General features: G+C 39.9%; 1 protein-coding gene and 1 long non-coding RNA gene across 2 annotated transcripts in view; both read left to right on the top strand.

The window, feature by feature from the left end:
- LOC134805412 (uncharacterized) overlaps positions 1-15,790 on the top strand; it is a 172,081-nt gene that overhangs the window by 33,196 nt on the left and 123,095 nt on the right. The gene's annotated exons all lie outside the window — the stretch shown is intronic.
- Positions 7,071-9,444, top strand: LOC134805411 (uncharacterized). Its single transcript, XM_063778722.1, has one exon. The coding sequence runs from the start codon at positions 7,302-7,304 to the stop codon at positions 9,417-9,419; it is 2,118 nt and encodes a 705-aa protein (XP_063634792.1). The 5' UTR covers positions 7,071-7,301; the 3' UTR covers positions 9,420-9,444.

The following is a 15,790-nucleotide window of genomic DNA, read 5'->3' on the forward strand; positions in this document are numbered from 1 at the left end:
TTTTAATAATTAATTTTAATAGTTATATACCCCTGTGTTCTGCTAGTGTCAACAGATAGGTGCGACGACGAGCAAAGCTAGGAGAAGCGTGTTAGATTGACCGTGTAATGACCAAACAAAATATTTTAAAAGAACTTCATTTTTGAATTAAAAGATGCCGTTTTCTTTTTAAAATGTGCTTCATAAATGGTCTCCAATATAATAATTCAGTTGCCAAATAAATACTTGGTACCTGCCCAAAAATAATCAAAAGCTGTAACTGCATTAAAATACAACTCATATTGATATATTTTAAGGCTCCGTTTTTGTAGTCAAACTATTAATTTTAGTACCCATTTCTATTTTTTTAAACTACCCAAATTCGATTAATTAGTTGACCGGTTAAATAAGTGCCGAAGTTAAACGCCAGTTAGATAAAATGCTTGCAGAAGATATAATAGAACCGAGCAAAAGTGAGTGGTCTAGTCCGATACTATTGGTACCAAAAAAGTTAGATGAAAACGGTCATAAGCAATGGCATTTAGTAGTAGATTACAGAAAACTGAACAATTCTATTGGGGACGACAAATTTCCTCTTCCAAATATTACAGAAATATTGGAATCTTTATCTGGCAGTATTTACTTCACTCTCTTAGACCTTTATCAAGGATACTATAATGTTAACCTTGAGAAGGATAGTAGAAAATTAACAGCTTTCGCCTCAGGGGAGTTCAAAAATGACTCGGATGCCACAAGGGCTTAAGTCAAGTCTTAGTTCATTCTCGCGTATGATGAATATCGCTTTAACAGGCCTAAATTATGAAAAATGTTTAATTTAACTAGATGACTTAATAAAATTTGGCAGGAATTTAGATAGTCATAATAAAAATTTACAAAGTGTATTCGAAAGACTACTAAAGGTTAATTTAAAATTAAATCCGACTAAATGTGATTTCCTAAAGAAGAAAATACTTTTCTTAGGCCATGTTATTTCAAACGAAGGAATACTGCCAGATCCAGACAAAATAATAGCTGTAAAAAACTATCCTTGCCCACAAAACACAGAAGAAGTCAAAAGGTTCGGGGCGTTCACCAACTATTACAGGAAATTTGTTTTTAATTTCGCAGACATAGCACAGCCCTTAAATGCACTGCAAGAAAAATACACCATTTGTCTGGGATGACAAATGTCAAAAATCTTTTGAATTATTAGTAATAACGTATTGTTACTCCACCTGTCCTCGACTATCCAGATTTAACAGAAACAAACCAATTTACAGTGCAAACCGATGCATCCAATAAAGCAATTGGTGCAATATTATCGAATAAAAACGGACGTCCAGTAGCTTTTGCTAGTAGAATCCTGAACCCAGCAGAAAAAAACTATCCAGTTATTGAAAAAGAACTTTTAGCAATTGTATGGGCAATAAAACATTTCCGTCCATACTTATACGGACGTCGTTTCAAAATAAAAACTGACCATAAACCATTGATCTATCTTTTTAACCTGAGAGACCCATCTAGTAGATTAATGAAATTCAGAATGGTTTTAGAGGAATACGACTTTGACATAGAATATGTAAAGAGCACAAACAACGCGGCTGCGGATGCGTTGTCTCGTATTTGTGTAACATCAGAACAGTTAAAGGAATTTCATGACATCAACGTTATGACCAGAGCACAGGCGCGTAAGTTAGCATATAAGTGTCCGTCATCAGATGAGGTGCACACCGAGGATATTAAGTCTGATAACTCAAATTATAAAGTTGTAAGTGCATATTTTAAGCCAAAAGAATCAGTAGAATTAGTGTTTAGTAACGCTATAGGTATAGACAATATGAGAAAAGAAGGAGTAATTACTAGTGAAAGCAAAACTTTATGTTACGTAAAAAGCAAACAAACGATTTACATAAAACATTTAAATTCTTCATCACAAATGACACGAGCTGAGTTTGTGAAAGAATTAAATGATTTGTGCATACAAGAGAATATAAAGGAATTGTTGCGGCTCCTACCACCGAAGGGGAAGCGGGGACCGTACACCGCTAAACCAGTTGACCACTGCCGCGCCCCCGCCGCCTCGACACGCCTAGCCAACCATTAGGATCTTAGGCTCTGAGATACAAGCTCATGTGCGCGTCACACACGCAAATATATTTTTCATTCATACAATTTAACCTTAAGTACCTTTGTGGAACTTGAATTAGAAGCTTTTTAAGTATCTGCGATTTTTATTTAATACTCAAGACATCCAAGCTTGAACATGGTGACCCCGACGTGATTAATACGCAACGATTGCTTCTGCCCGAGTCGAGCGGAATTTCTATATACTTGTGAAGAGAGCAAAGGTCACGACAGCTACAACGTGGCAGAAATTGGACATCCCGGCGTGAACGCAGTATTCTGGACTTACGACGCTTATTGGACTGTACCTATCTACGACGCCAGTTGAACTTTACAAATATAAATTCGGAGATCTACGACGCCATTTTGGACGCTGCAGACACCCTTACTTCAAGCCCGCCGGTCAGAACTACGCCGCAGCCAAGGTTTAGCAAGGGAAGTGCACCATTCCTTCATATTTTCCTATTTTTCTGCTCGTACTTTCCTCCACCTACTTGATTTTGAGCTTTGCCATCTTCACCCTTTGCCGTGCTTAACTTTAATTGTATGTCATTTTATTGCACTAGTGACGCAAGCATTTTCTTAGCACGTATTCTCATTTCATAGCTAGTGTCAGTGAAATGGCATACAATTAAAGTTAAGCACGGCAAAGGGTGAAGATGGCAAAGCTCAAAATCAAGTAGGTGGAGGAAAGTACGAGCAGAAAAATAGGAAAATATGAAGGAATGGTGCACTTCCCTTGCTAAACCTTGGCTGCGGCGTAGTTCTGACCGGCGGGCTTGAGTGCTAAGTGCTATTAATTACAGGCAGTGCTAAACATGCGATATCGAATTTAGAGTTTTTATCATGTTTAGACCGAATTTGCACAAAACAACGCTCCGGATTACTGGATATAGGCAGGGTTGGGCAGCATTTCAATTACATGTATTTGAAATACGTATTTGAAATACATTTTTGTATTTTGTATTTGTATTTCAAATACTACCTGGAAAAGTATTTTGTATTTGGTATTTCAAATACTGAACTCACATGTATTTTGTATTTTGTATTTCAAATACTTCAAGCATCAAAATACATTTCTACAAAATACATTTAATGAAATTCTATAATCCTAAAATGGAACGTTTATTTAAATATAATGTACGGCTTGTACGAGGGCAAATACAATGCGCGAGCTATTCTGCGCGGAACTTTTCGTCAACAGCCAGGGTATAGGGTCATTGCAGTAGTTTCCGTCCATGCTCTAGTTTTAGACTACTTGACGGATTAGCAAATAATATATTTCATTTTTAATTTACTACTTGCGAAATATAATTTTGATATCATCATCATCGTAGTCATGGCAAAGTCGATGGAGGAACTCAGCATGATGCTCGATGACCTCAACCGAGTTTCACAACGGGTGGGCTTGAAAATGAACATGGACAAGACGAAACTTATGTCAAATGCCAATGTTGTGCCCATCCCAGTCTCTGTTGGGAACTCGGTACTCGAAGTTGTTGACTCGTACATCTACCTAGGACAAGTAGTCCATTTAGGTAGGTCCAACTTCGAGAAACCAACTCGGTTGGGCAGCGTTCGGGAAACTACGTGATGTCTTTTCGTCCGACATACCTCAGTGCCTCAAGACTAAAGTCTTTAATCAATGTGTGTTACCAGTGATGACTTACGGCTCCGAAACGTGGTCTTTCACTATCGGCCTCATCTCAAAACTCAAAGTCGCTCAACGAGCTATGGAGAGGGCTATGCTCGGAGTTTCTCTACGTGATCGAATCAGAAATGAGGAGATCCGTAGACGAACTAAAGTCACCGACATAGCCCACCGGATTAGCAAGCTGAAGTGGCAATGGGCAGGCCACATTGCACGCAGAGAAGATGGCCGATGGGGTCGAAAAGTGCTCGAGTGGAGACCACGGACTAGCAAGCGCAGCGTAGGACGTCCACCCACAAGATGGACAGACGATCTTGTTAAGGTCGCCGGAAGACGCTGGATGCGGGTCGCTTCCAACCGGCACGTATGGAGGTCCAAGGGGGAGGCCTATGTTCAGCAGTGGACGTCTTATGGCTGAGATGATGATGATGATGATGATGATGATCATCATCATCATCATCAGCCTGCTCTCGTCCACAGCTGGACATAGGCCTCTCCTATTGCACGCCATTGAGCACGATTTGCGGCAACTCTGAACCAGCTCTTGCCAGCCGCCTTGCGAAGGTCATCGCTCCATCTAGTCTTAGGGCGTCCTACGCTACGTTTGCCGATGCGCGGTCTCCACTCGAGAACTCGTCTACCCCAACGGTTATCGGTTCTACGGCTAATATGACCGGCCCACTGCCACTTCAGTTTGCTAATCCGGTGGGCTATGTCGACGACTTTAGTTCTCTGACGGATAACTTCATTTCGAATACGATCCCTCAGAGAGACTCCGAGCATAGCCCTTTCCATAGCTCGCTGAGCGACTTTGAATTTATGGACCAGTCCTGGTCTGGAGATTTAATTTTGATATGTAGACAGATATATATATTGTTTCGACATTAAGGATTGAAATCAGTCCAAATTTGTGCAGCAATGTAGGTTTATATTCAAATTTCGTCAAGTGGACGTAAACTAGCGCAATGACCCTATAAGTTTTTAGGAAAGGATATTCGTTAAAAAAAACTAAATGATTAAACAAAAAAATTTAAAGGTATTTTGTATTTGAAATACATTATTTTAAACACTGTAATTTGTATTTTGTATTTCAAATACCCGTCACCAAAGTAATTTGTATTTGGTATTTCAAATACTTTTAAAAATGTATTTTGTAATTTGTATTTGAAATACGTGGAAGCCAGTATTTTGCCCAACCCTGGATATAGGAACGTCAGATAATCCGAAAAGATTTGTATTACTGGGCAGCGGTGCGAGTTGCAATTTCTGTTTATAATTGGTTGTCACAACAGAAGTCATACTTCCGCAATCTAAAAACGCGCGCGCTGTTACATAATCATTAGTAGCCGGGCTATATATGTCAATGTACGCGGTAGGTAAAAGTATTTGATTTGAGCGCGACACGGTCATATTCGACGACAGCCCGAGCTCGGGCTCCGAACGCGGCGGAGGCGCATCTACGGGCACAGCGGCAACCTGAGGAGTCTCCCTATGCAACAAAGTATTATGGCGCTTCTTACAAGTGTGACACGGAGCAACTCTGCAGCGATGAGAAGTGTGCCCCTTCCGCAAACAGTTGAGACAAAGGCGTAACCTTGACGCTCCGGAGATCCGGTCTTCAACTGGCAGGGACAGGAATGACGAGCAATCGTAAATCCGGTGCTCGCCGCTGCAGAACACACAGGCAGGAGGAGAGGCCGAGGCCGAAGCAGCAGGAGTGGCTGAAACCGCAAAACATTTGGTGCTAGACTTCTCGCGTTTATTATGAGGCGAGGCAATAGGTTCGCGTTTATTATTATTATTATTAGCGATAGGCTTATCAGATTTATTACGCTGAACCGATTCTAAAACGTCCGCACGTCCCTTTAGAAAGCGATTAAAATCGGCCAATGACGGCATATCGTCATTTGAAAATGAATTACTTTTAAACTCCTCCCATTTTAAACTCGTATTACTATCAAGTTTACTTGCGACCATATGTATAAGAAGCGTGTCCCACTTATCAGTGGGCTGGCCCAACGTATTTAAAGCACGTAAGTTTTTAGACACATGATCCACTAAATAACGCAGGGACTTTGCCGACTCGCGACCAATCTGTTGCAAGTTAAACAAAGAGTTTAAATGGTTGCTAATCAGCTGTTTTTTGTTGTCATATCTCTCGCAGAGAAGACGCCAAGCCTCAGCGTAATTACTGTCCGACACTTCTACGTTGCTAATCACTTCACCGTCCAAATAAGAGTTTAGATAGTGAAATTTGTGAATCGGCTTGATGTTGTCGGAACTGTGAATGAGTGAATCAAATGTGTCTCTGAATTCGAGCCACTTAAAATACGAACCATCGAAACTAGCGATTTTAATCACAGGCAAACGAAAATTTAAACCGTTGCATGTATTGTCATGACCACAGTTACTTTGAACTTCAGACTTTACGCTGGCGAAATCAGATCTTTCGGCTATCTTATCAATAATTTTCTGAGCCGTTGCAATAAGAGAAATAAAATCATTTTCCATCTCTTCTCTTATGTCAATTTCGGTCTGCATATCTGATGTAGTCGCAATCTCTATTTGAGTTTGGATCTGGTCGAATTGTGTGAACATATTACGAAAACGATCCAACTTCAACGAAAGTTCGTCTACATCTTTTGAGGAAATATTTTCCTGAGCATTCAATTCGGCAACGTAATTTTTAAATTTAGTAATACGTCCCTTAATGGACGTTCTAGTAGGAATCAACGTAGCCATTTTATGATAAAGATCTGAATTCAATTAAAACAGCGAATGAGGAAATGAGAAACCAAAAATAAAAAATATTGGAATAAATACGTAAATTTTCCGGCCTATGTTCACAGTCACAGTGGTTGGCTCGGTCGGCAACAGTGCTATGCGGAATGCAGGAGTCAGCAGAAAACGCAACGCAGCTGCAGCTGAGTAGCTGTTGCCGGGCGCGATGCGACCGGTTCTTATCTGTAACACGATGAATACTTGTGTGACTATGGAATGCAATGGAATTTTTTGCGTTGAGATTTAACTGCGCGTAATTAGTAAAATCGCTAGACAGTGTTCTATATAGCGCAAGGTAGGAGTATGCTTAATGAAGTAATGGAATGTTTGAAATTAAGCTGAAGAAATTAACTAATAAGAATGTCACTCAAATAAGCGTTTCTGTTCTTAAATAGTTTTAAAATGCTTAAATTGCGTAAAAGGCAATAAGTTTTAAATTTGGCTATAAAGCAGCGATCAGATTATTTCACTGACACTAGCTATGAAATGAGAATACGTGCTAAGAAAATGCTTGCGTCACTAGTGCGTCAAACGTTCAATTTTATCGGATTCGTGTAAAATATTTGATCCCTTAGGCCTCCTGTGTTTGCTGACGATTATACCTAAAGTTTTAATTCAAAAATTATGGATTGAAAAAATTGACTGGGATATTCCCGTGCCGAGTTACATAAACGAGTCTTGGCAGGACTTTGTCAACGGGTTGGCGTCTTTAACTTCGCTACAAATACCTCGTCATGTTCTTTGCGACTCGCCGACGCATGTCGAGATGCATGTCTTTTGTGATGCAAGCTCAGTTGCATACGCGGCCTGTATTTATTTAAAGTCCACTAATGAGAAGGGCGATGTTGTAGTCAGGTTGCTGTGCGCCAAGGCCAAGGTCGCGCCGGTCCAGGCTACGACTATTCCGCGATTGGAATTATGTGCTTGCCTTCTAGGCGCGCAGCTCGCGTCAGCTGTTTCTAAGACGTTGCGCTGCCAGATTGCGCAGAAATTTTATTGGACTGACTCGTCAATTGTGATCGCATGGCTTAAAACTAATCAAACAAAATTAAAAACGTTTGTCGCCAATCGCGTGGCTCATATTTTAGAACTCACCGATGGCAGTGAGTTTCGTCACGTTCCAACCGCTTTAAATCCGGCTGACTACCCATCTAGAGGGGTCGAAGCGCGTCGTTTATCTGATTTGCACATGTGGTGGAACGGGCCATCTTTCTTGTACGAGCCACAGAATAACTGGCCTCAGTTTTCCTCAAACTCGGAGCTCGATTTACCCGAGCTAAAGGTTAACGTCGCGATCACTAACGATTCACAAAAAACTGATTTTATTGATTTCGATCGATATTCGAAACTCAAACCTTTACAACGTGCGGTAGCTTATATGCTTAGATTTGCGCATAACTGCCGTGTTTCATCTAATAAAACTACCGGTGTGCTACAACCTGAGGAGCTCGAGGTTTCTTTTAAAAAATTAGTCGCTTTGTCACAGCAGGCTAGTTTTCCTCACGAATTGAAATTGTTGCGTGACAAGCAACCTCTAGGCCCTAAAAACCCTATTTTATCGTTGAACCCATTTTACGATGATGACGACAAGCTTCTCAGAGTTGGTGGACGTCTGTCCTCGTCGTTTTATTCATTTGACAAACGCCACCCAATGCTCTTACATGCCAAGCATAGATTGACTAGATTGTTGTTTCAACAGGAACATATCCGTCTCCTGCACGCTCCTCCTCAGCTGCTTCTAGCCGCCATTCGCGAGTCTGTATGGGCCGTATCGGGGCGCACACTTGCGCGCACCGTATCGCAACAATGCGTTACCTGCCGCCGCGCAGCTGGCAACACTTCTGCTCCTTTGATGGGCGCTCTGCCTTCTCAGCGCGTAACGCCTGATTTTCCCTTTATTAGTGTCGGCGTAGACTTCGCAGGTCCCTTTATGATTACGGACAGGCATGGCAGAGGTTGCAAAATAACAAAGTGCTATTTAGCTATATTTGTTTGTTTCCGGTACAAATGTTTGCATTTAGAGGCAGTAAGCACGCTGTCGACGGATTCTTTCATTCTTTCGCTGCGACGTTTTATCTCTCGCAGAGGGCGACCTCGCGAGATCTTCTGCGATAACGGACGTAATTTTTTAGGAGCGGCCAAGGAAATTAGCGATTACCTTACTTCAAACTCAGACACGGTTTGCAATTTTGCAGCAAATGAGGGAATACAATTTAAATTTCAACCGGCATATGCTCCACACTTTGGTGGTTTGTGGGAAGCAGGAGTAAAATCGGCAAAATTTCACCTCAATCGTATATTAGGTAACGCTCATTTAACATATGAAGAATTGGCAACTCTCTTTAGTCAGGTGGAATCTATCCTGAACAGTCGTCCTTTGTGTCCTTTATCCTCCTCTCCAAACGATTTCCAACCCTTAACCCCAGGTCACTTCATCATCGGCCGCGCGCTCACTTCGTTGCCGTCGCCCCACCTCGCGGATATAAACCCAAACCGTTTAGATAGGTTTCAGAGGCTCGAGGCATTAAGACAGCACTTCTGGCGGCGCTGGCAGATGGAATACGTCTGCGAGCTCCAGCAACGGACGAAATGGCGTGTTCCAGCACGAGCTCTTCAACTGGGTGACCTGGTCCTAATCAAGGAAGAGAATACTCCTCCACTGCACTGGCGATTTGGACGAATCGCCAAATTGTTTCCTGGCGCTGACGGGATTTCGCGAGTAGCCGAAGTTGCTACTGTAACGGGCACCTATAAACGAGGTGTGAAGTACCTCTGCCCTCTGCTGGACGAGACCCATGAAGCCTTGAAGGCTAACGCCTCCAAGGGCCCCCAGGATGTTGCGGCTCCTACCACCGAAGGGGAAGCGGGGACCGTACACCGCTAAACCAGTTGACCACTGCCGCGCCCCCGCCGCCTCGACACGCCTAGCCAACCATTAGGATCTTAGGCTCTGAGATACAAGCTCATGTGCGCGTCACACACGCAAATATATTTTTCATTCATACAATTTAACCTTAAGTACCTTTGTGGAACTTGAATTAGAAGCTTTTTAAGTATCTGCGATTTTTATTTAATACTCAAGACATCCAAGCTTGAACAGGAATCATGTATGGTAAAAAAAGATGACAATTACATATTTATTAAAAAAGCTAGCAGAGCAAATGAAAACGTTAAATATATCTGGTACTAGACTGTGTATCCTGAATAATGTAACAAGGGTACACGATAAAGACGATAGGCGTGTCATTATCAATGACTTCCACCTCTTGCCCAGCAGTGGACATGCGGGTATAAAGAGAATGACCAAGAAGATTAAAAAATACTATTACTGGCCTGGCATAGACAGCGACGTTGAAAAATTCGTGAGAAGGTGCGATAAATTTCAAAGAAATAAATATTCATTGCCAATAAAAGAACCTATGTCGATTACTACTACAGCTGAAACAGCATTTCAGAAAATTTACCTGGATCTAGTAGGACCCTTAGAAATGGACGACAACAGGTACTCATACATACTGACGATACAATGCGAACTCACGAAATATGTTGAGGCGATTCCGTTGTTCACGAAACAGGCAGCAGAAGTAGCAAAGGCATTAGATTAGATTAGATTTTTTAGATTAGATTTCTTTATTTCAAGATGAAAATTACACTATAAATTTGCTACATTCGTCAAAATTATGTTTATCTTCTCATCATGATCGTCAAAAATTACATTATATATTTAAAAATAAAAAATATTAAGATTAATAAAATTATGTCTCCCAATAAGGATCGTCATGTACAAAGAAAAACATGTCAAACAATTGCATATAAACCAAGTTAACATTAAAGTCGATGTCAACATAAATAATTTGTAACTGTCATTAAAATGTCGAATTTAAACATAAAAATATCACAAAAGAACAAAATGTCATGTTTAAAATACAAATCTACAATTTAATAATAAATAAAATTACATATGTTGTTACAAATTCAATTCCATGTACTCATTTACAGAGTACAGAGGGTTATCCAACAAAAGGTTTCTCAATTTGCGCTTAAATGTTTCGTCACACGGCTCATTTCTCAGAGCGGCAGGTAGGTGCTCGTAGTAAGTACTAAGTAGGGCCGATTACTCGTGGGTTCTTTCTTGAAAGTGCCATGCGACGGGGAACTGTTCTCAGACGCCCTGCAGCTCGAAGCAGTTTGCCCGGAAAGTTAATGCGTGCAAATTGGGATATATTCTGTCTTACATATATCAGTACATCGAACAGGTACTGTGAGTAGTGCGTCATTATACGTTGAGAACCAAAAAGCTCTTTACAAGGGTGCCTGTCTTTCACACCGGCAAGTGTACGTATTGCGCGTTTCTGCATTATCAGAACTCTTTTGGCATCTGTTGAATTGCCCCAAAGCAGTGAGCCGTATGCCATGATAGAGTGGAAATGCGCAAAGTACACCTGCTTTAAGGCTTCTGCTGAGATAAGTGGTTTCAGTTTTCTCAACGCAAACGACGCACCACCCAATCGATCACAAAGGTTGTCTACATGGCACTTCCAATTTAGAGTGTTGTCAATCATAAACCCTAAGAACTTACTCTTTTCGCACATGGGCATCGGAAAGTTAGCCATGCACGGTGGCAGTTGAACCTTTCGACCAGAAAACAACATAATATTTGATTTAGTATAATTAAGCAATAGCCCATTTGCTGAGAACCATGCCTCCAATTGGTTGCAAGCATCATGAATTTTTAAAGCCAGTTGGTCATAAGAGCTTGCACCAACTAACACAGTTGTGTCATCCGCAAACAATACAGACAAGCCAGCTCCAATATTCGATGGCAGGTCGTTGACAAATAACAAAAATAAGGTATTTCCAAGGGATGAACCTTGGGGAATACCAATATTTATATCTCCTGCATCAGACTGGATTGACTTGCCATCAGTGAGTAATTTCACGACTTGTTTGCGGTCTGACAGGAATGAGGTAAACAGTTCATGGGCACTGCCTTTGATTCCGTACATTTTCAATTTTTTAAGCAATAACTCGTGATTTATGACGTCAAATGCCTTTGACAAGTCGCACAGTATAGCGGCAATCTTATCCTTATCGTCTAACCCTGTCATGATAGAATCGAATATCCTGTATGTCGCGGTGGTTGTCGACATTTTTTGTCGGTAAGCGAATTGGTTTTCGGTGAGCAGGTTATTCGATTCTATATGAGTCATAAGGTGAGACGATAGGACAGATTCTACCATTTTTGAAATGGTGGGTACTATTGTAATAGGCCTATAGTTATTGACGTCACACCTGTCACCCTTACCCTTGAAAACTGGACACACTCTTGTGTTTTTTAGCACGCTAGGATACGTACCAGTTTCAAAAATAGTATTTATGAGAATGACAAGTATGTCGCCAATAACAGGCCACAGACACAAAATAATTTTTGGCGAAATGTCAAAAGCATCGACAGTGTCACCTTTTTTTAACATTGAATGTAACGTCCTGGTCAATAGATCACGTGTGACGACCGGCAGAGTGTAAGATGGTACATTGGTAGTTTCTAAGTGCCTCTCAAGATAGCGTGTTGATTGCTCCATATCATTTCCTATTGCGTGTTTGCACCCTATCCCTAAAAAGTGTGTGTTAAACGTGTCTGGCAACTCACTACTCTTCACTTCAATATTGGTGTTAGGATCGCGGAGACATATGTGGTTCGATCTTACTTTTGTGCCTACCTCCTCATTGACAACTGTTAGAAATGCTGCTTAATTGACATACAATATTATTAATAAAACACCTCTTTTACCATCAAATTATTTCTATTTTGATTCGACTTATAAATATTAAACAAAATAAGGTCATTGAGTAGCATTTTAACACAGTATTGCACTGAGGCATCCGGTATAGTATTCCATGTTTTAGTTAATACTTATTAAAAGAATCACTTAAGTTATGTAAGTTGAACATACACCATAATTCATTTCATAATATGAAAAGATTTTACAAATGTTTAATAGAAGTAATAAATGTAATATTCGTTTAAAAGTTATCATAGCAAGGGTGTAAGCAAAAAGGTTGTTTTGGAGGCACGCAATATGGCGTCGACTGTAAGAAAACTATTACTGTGCTCGTTGTTGATATTGAAATATAAGTAATAATAGTTGTAAACATTGAACTGTGGTTTGATTTTAATAAATCAGAAGTGACAAGGAACATTTACGTCCACGTACGTATTTGCAGATTAACCGCGTCTTGACCGGTAAGTGCCAATTGCATTGTTTATGTTTACGTTTCTATGAACCGGCTACCGGCTAGTTCAACCGAAAACGACCAACCTTTTTCCCTCCTAGTGGTCGATAAGTACTTGTTTTCAATGAATATGCTGATTAAAGATACAATTTCATTTCATTATCTAAAATACAGTTGTTTTAATGTTTCTTTTCGTTTTTTTCGGAAAATGTTACTTATTCGAGGTTCTTATGGATATCACAATAATGCTATGTTGATCTAATCGTTCTTTGTAAACAAAATGTTCATGAAATTATAGTGGATCTAATTGAAGTCACATAGTTATTTGCATAATTATCTAACTGCAACCTATTGACAGTCCCAATTTTGTAAACTATTTCGCTTAGCCGAATTATAGCTGGAGTCTGAAATAGGAATCTTATTGCTGTGACCGGGAGGTTCAAATTACAATGTCAGTTAATTTTGATATTAGAACAATTGCAGTTTTAACTTTGCATGGCAATATACATTACATGGTATATTCTAAGACTATTTATTTAGTTTGCATTAATCATTAATGTACAACAATTCATTGAGGAGTCGGATACACTAACCTATTTCTGATTAAAATTATTGTTCGAGTTACAAATTTTGATACATTCAGTTTTGCTTGCATAATGATATGCGGGCAGTACCTATCATGGTTAAGCGATTGAGACAGATCGTGTTACTCATTTTACTTGGACTGTTTGTTTAATATTGTTTGAAGTTTTACCATGTGTTGTAAATGGGTGAACTTAAACATTGCTGACAGCGGGATATGTGAATTATGCACTGCATCCTTTCCTTGGGCAGTCAATTTTAGAGTTGCAAAAGCTTATGGTTATAGAGTGTTCGCTTGCTGTGAAGTGGACCCTACACACAATATATATATATATATATATAAACTTATTTATAAAATAGTAAACTAGTCATAAAAATTAAATTTCATTTAGATAAGATATTATTTATTGTACAATACAATGATACAATACACAATGATACAATGTTCATCTAATTATATACCTACATATCATATAAGTAGGTACAGTATTGTTACTAACCTTGAATTTAGCACAGCATGCATGTATATGGATGGAGTAAAGCAGTTCAACTTTAACTAGTTGAAGATTTTGAAATTGACTTCTGCTAGGATTGTGCAAAAAAGAAGACATATATGGCTCGGTTTCGGTTATATTATATGTACAATAGTGTAAATATCTTAGTCGATTTAGTTACGAGTTATTAGTTTTAATATCTAATGTTTATTGCTTGTACCTAATAGAAAATGGTTATGTTACCTTAGCTATTATTCTTTCTCTCGTTTTACAACTATTCTTAACATTTTAAAAGAAAATTGCCACGTACAGTCGTGCGGTCAAGAACTCATTTAGTTACTATTACCTGATTTTAACAAAAAAAAACTATCCTGATTAAATAATTATTGTGCTTCATACTGTTAACCTAAACAAATAGTTTATTATTATAAGTAAGATGTCAGATCGAGGCTTCACGCCTTCGGGCCCTGTTCCTATGCGCACAGACACGTCCTGGGAACGACCAAACTCTGATCATACAACGCGTAAAAGGCGGCGACGACGCTCACGCAACCATGACTCCAAGGAGTCTAGAGAGTCACGTCGTCGTACCCGTGATCGCCGTAATCGACGATTGAGACGCGAGTCGTACTCTTCACGCGACACACATTCGGCGTCATCAACCAAGCGTTCTCGTTCTACATCGCGATCATGGTATTCCCGCGATGTTTCACAATCACCGACAACAAGAACGAGCCGTATCCGGTCGCGTCGGAATCTTAGTAAGTCATTGTCACCTAGAGTAATTAGGAGCCGCTCTCCTTCACGTAAAGTACCTACAGAGCGCAGGTCGCGCATAGATACTCCATCGCCTGAAAGAAGCCGATCGCGTGTGATTGACCGATCTGATCAAGAACGCAGTAATATTACCACTATTAAAGACGACCGGAATGCAACTCGTTCGCCACGTTCGTCCTCGCGGATTGTACGAAATGAGAGCCACCGGGCTTCTTCATTAAATAGCTCGAAATCTGTACATTCTTCGGACAGTAAAGACAAATGTACAGAGGTGACGAGCGATTCAATAGTAGAAAAACTGATCAGCATGTTACATAATGGAGGTGTACGTGGGAACGCTCCGCATCTTCCTGGAGCACAAAATATTATTACAGAATTTGACCCTAACTCGAAAAACCAAACCATGAAAAATTGGCTTACAAAAGTTAACGAGTCAGCGGAAATATACGGCTGGTCTGAGCGCCAAACTATATATTATGCTTTACCGAAACTTAAGGGATTAGCAAAGAAGTGGTACGATGGGCTGACTACAGTTAAATACAATTGGGCAGAATGGCAACAAAACTTACTAAAGGCGTTTCCAGACGACCAAAATTATGCTGATCAGGTAGTAGAAATGTTAAATCGCAAAAGTAGGCGTAATGAAACTCTAGTCGAGTATTTTTACGACAAAATTATGCTCATAAATCGGTGCCAACTTAAGGGTCGTCAAGCAGTGGATTGTTTAAGTCACGGTATTTATGATTATAATATTCGTATGCATGTGGAAGGGGCTCACTACGATGACACCAATCAGGTCCTTGAATATTTTCGAAACATTACACATAAGAACAGTGATAGTTCCACTTTCAAAAAGACTAATTCAGATCGTTACCAAGACTCTTCTAGGAATTCTGATAATAAGTCTTCAAAGGACAATACGTCAAATCAAAAAAACCGTTCGGTAACTTGTTACAATTGCGGAGAGCTTGGGCATACTATACCTAAATGCCCCAAAGATATTATTAAGTGCACCAAGTGCAAGAAATATGGTCACCTAGAGAACAATTGCAAAACTCAAAGATCATCTAATGCCAATGATAATAGTACAACGTCAAAAAAAGTTTTTCTTATAGCAAGTACCTACAACAGTGATTCTAAATATTATAAACAAGTCAAAGTCAATAAT

The sequence above is a fragment of the Cydia splendana genome, unplaced genomic scaffold (genome assembly GCF_910591565.1).
Source record: "Cydia splendana unplaced genomic scaffold, ilCydSple1.2 scaffold_104_ctg1, whole genome shotgun sequence".
Taxonomy (NCBI): Eukaryota; Metazoa; Arthropoda; class Insecta; order Lepidoptera; family Tortricidae; genus Cydia; species Cydia splendana.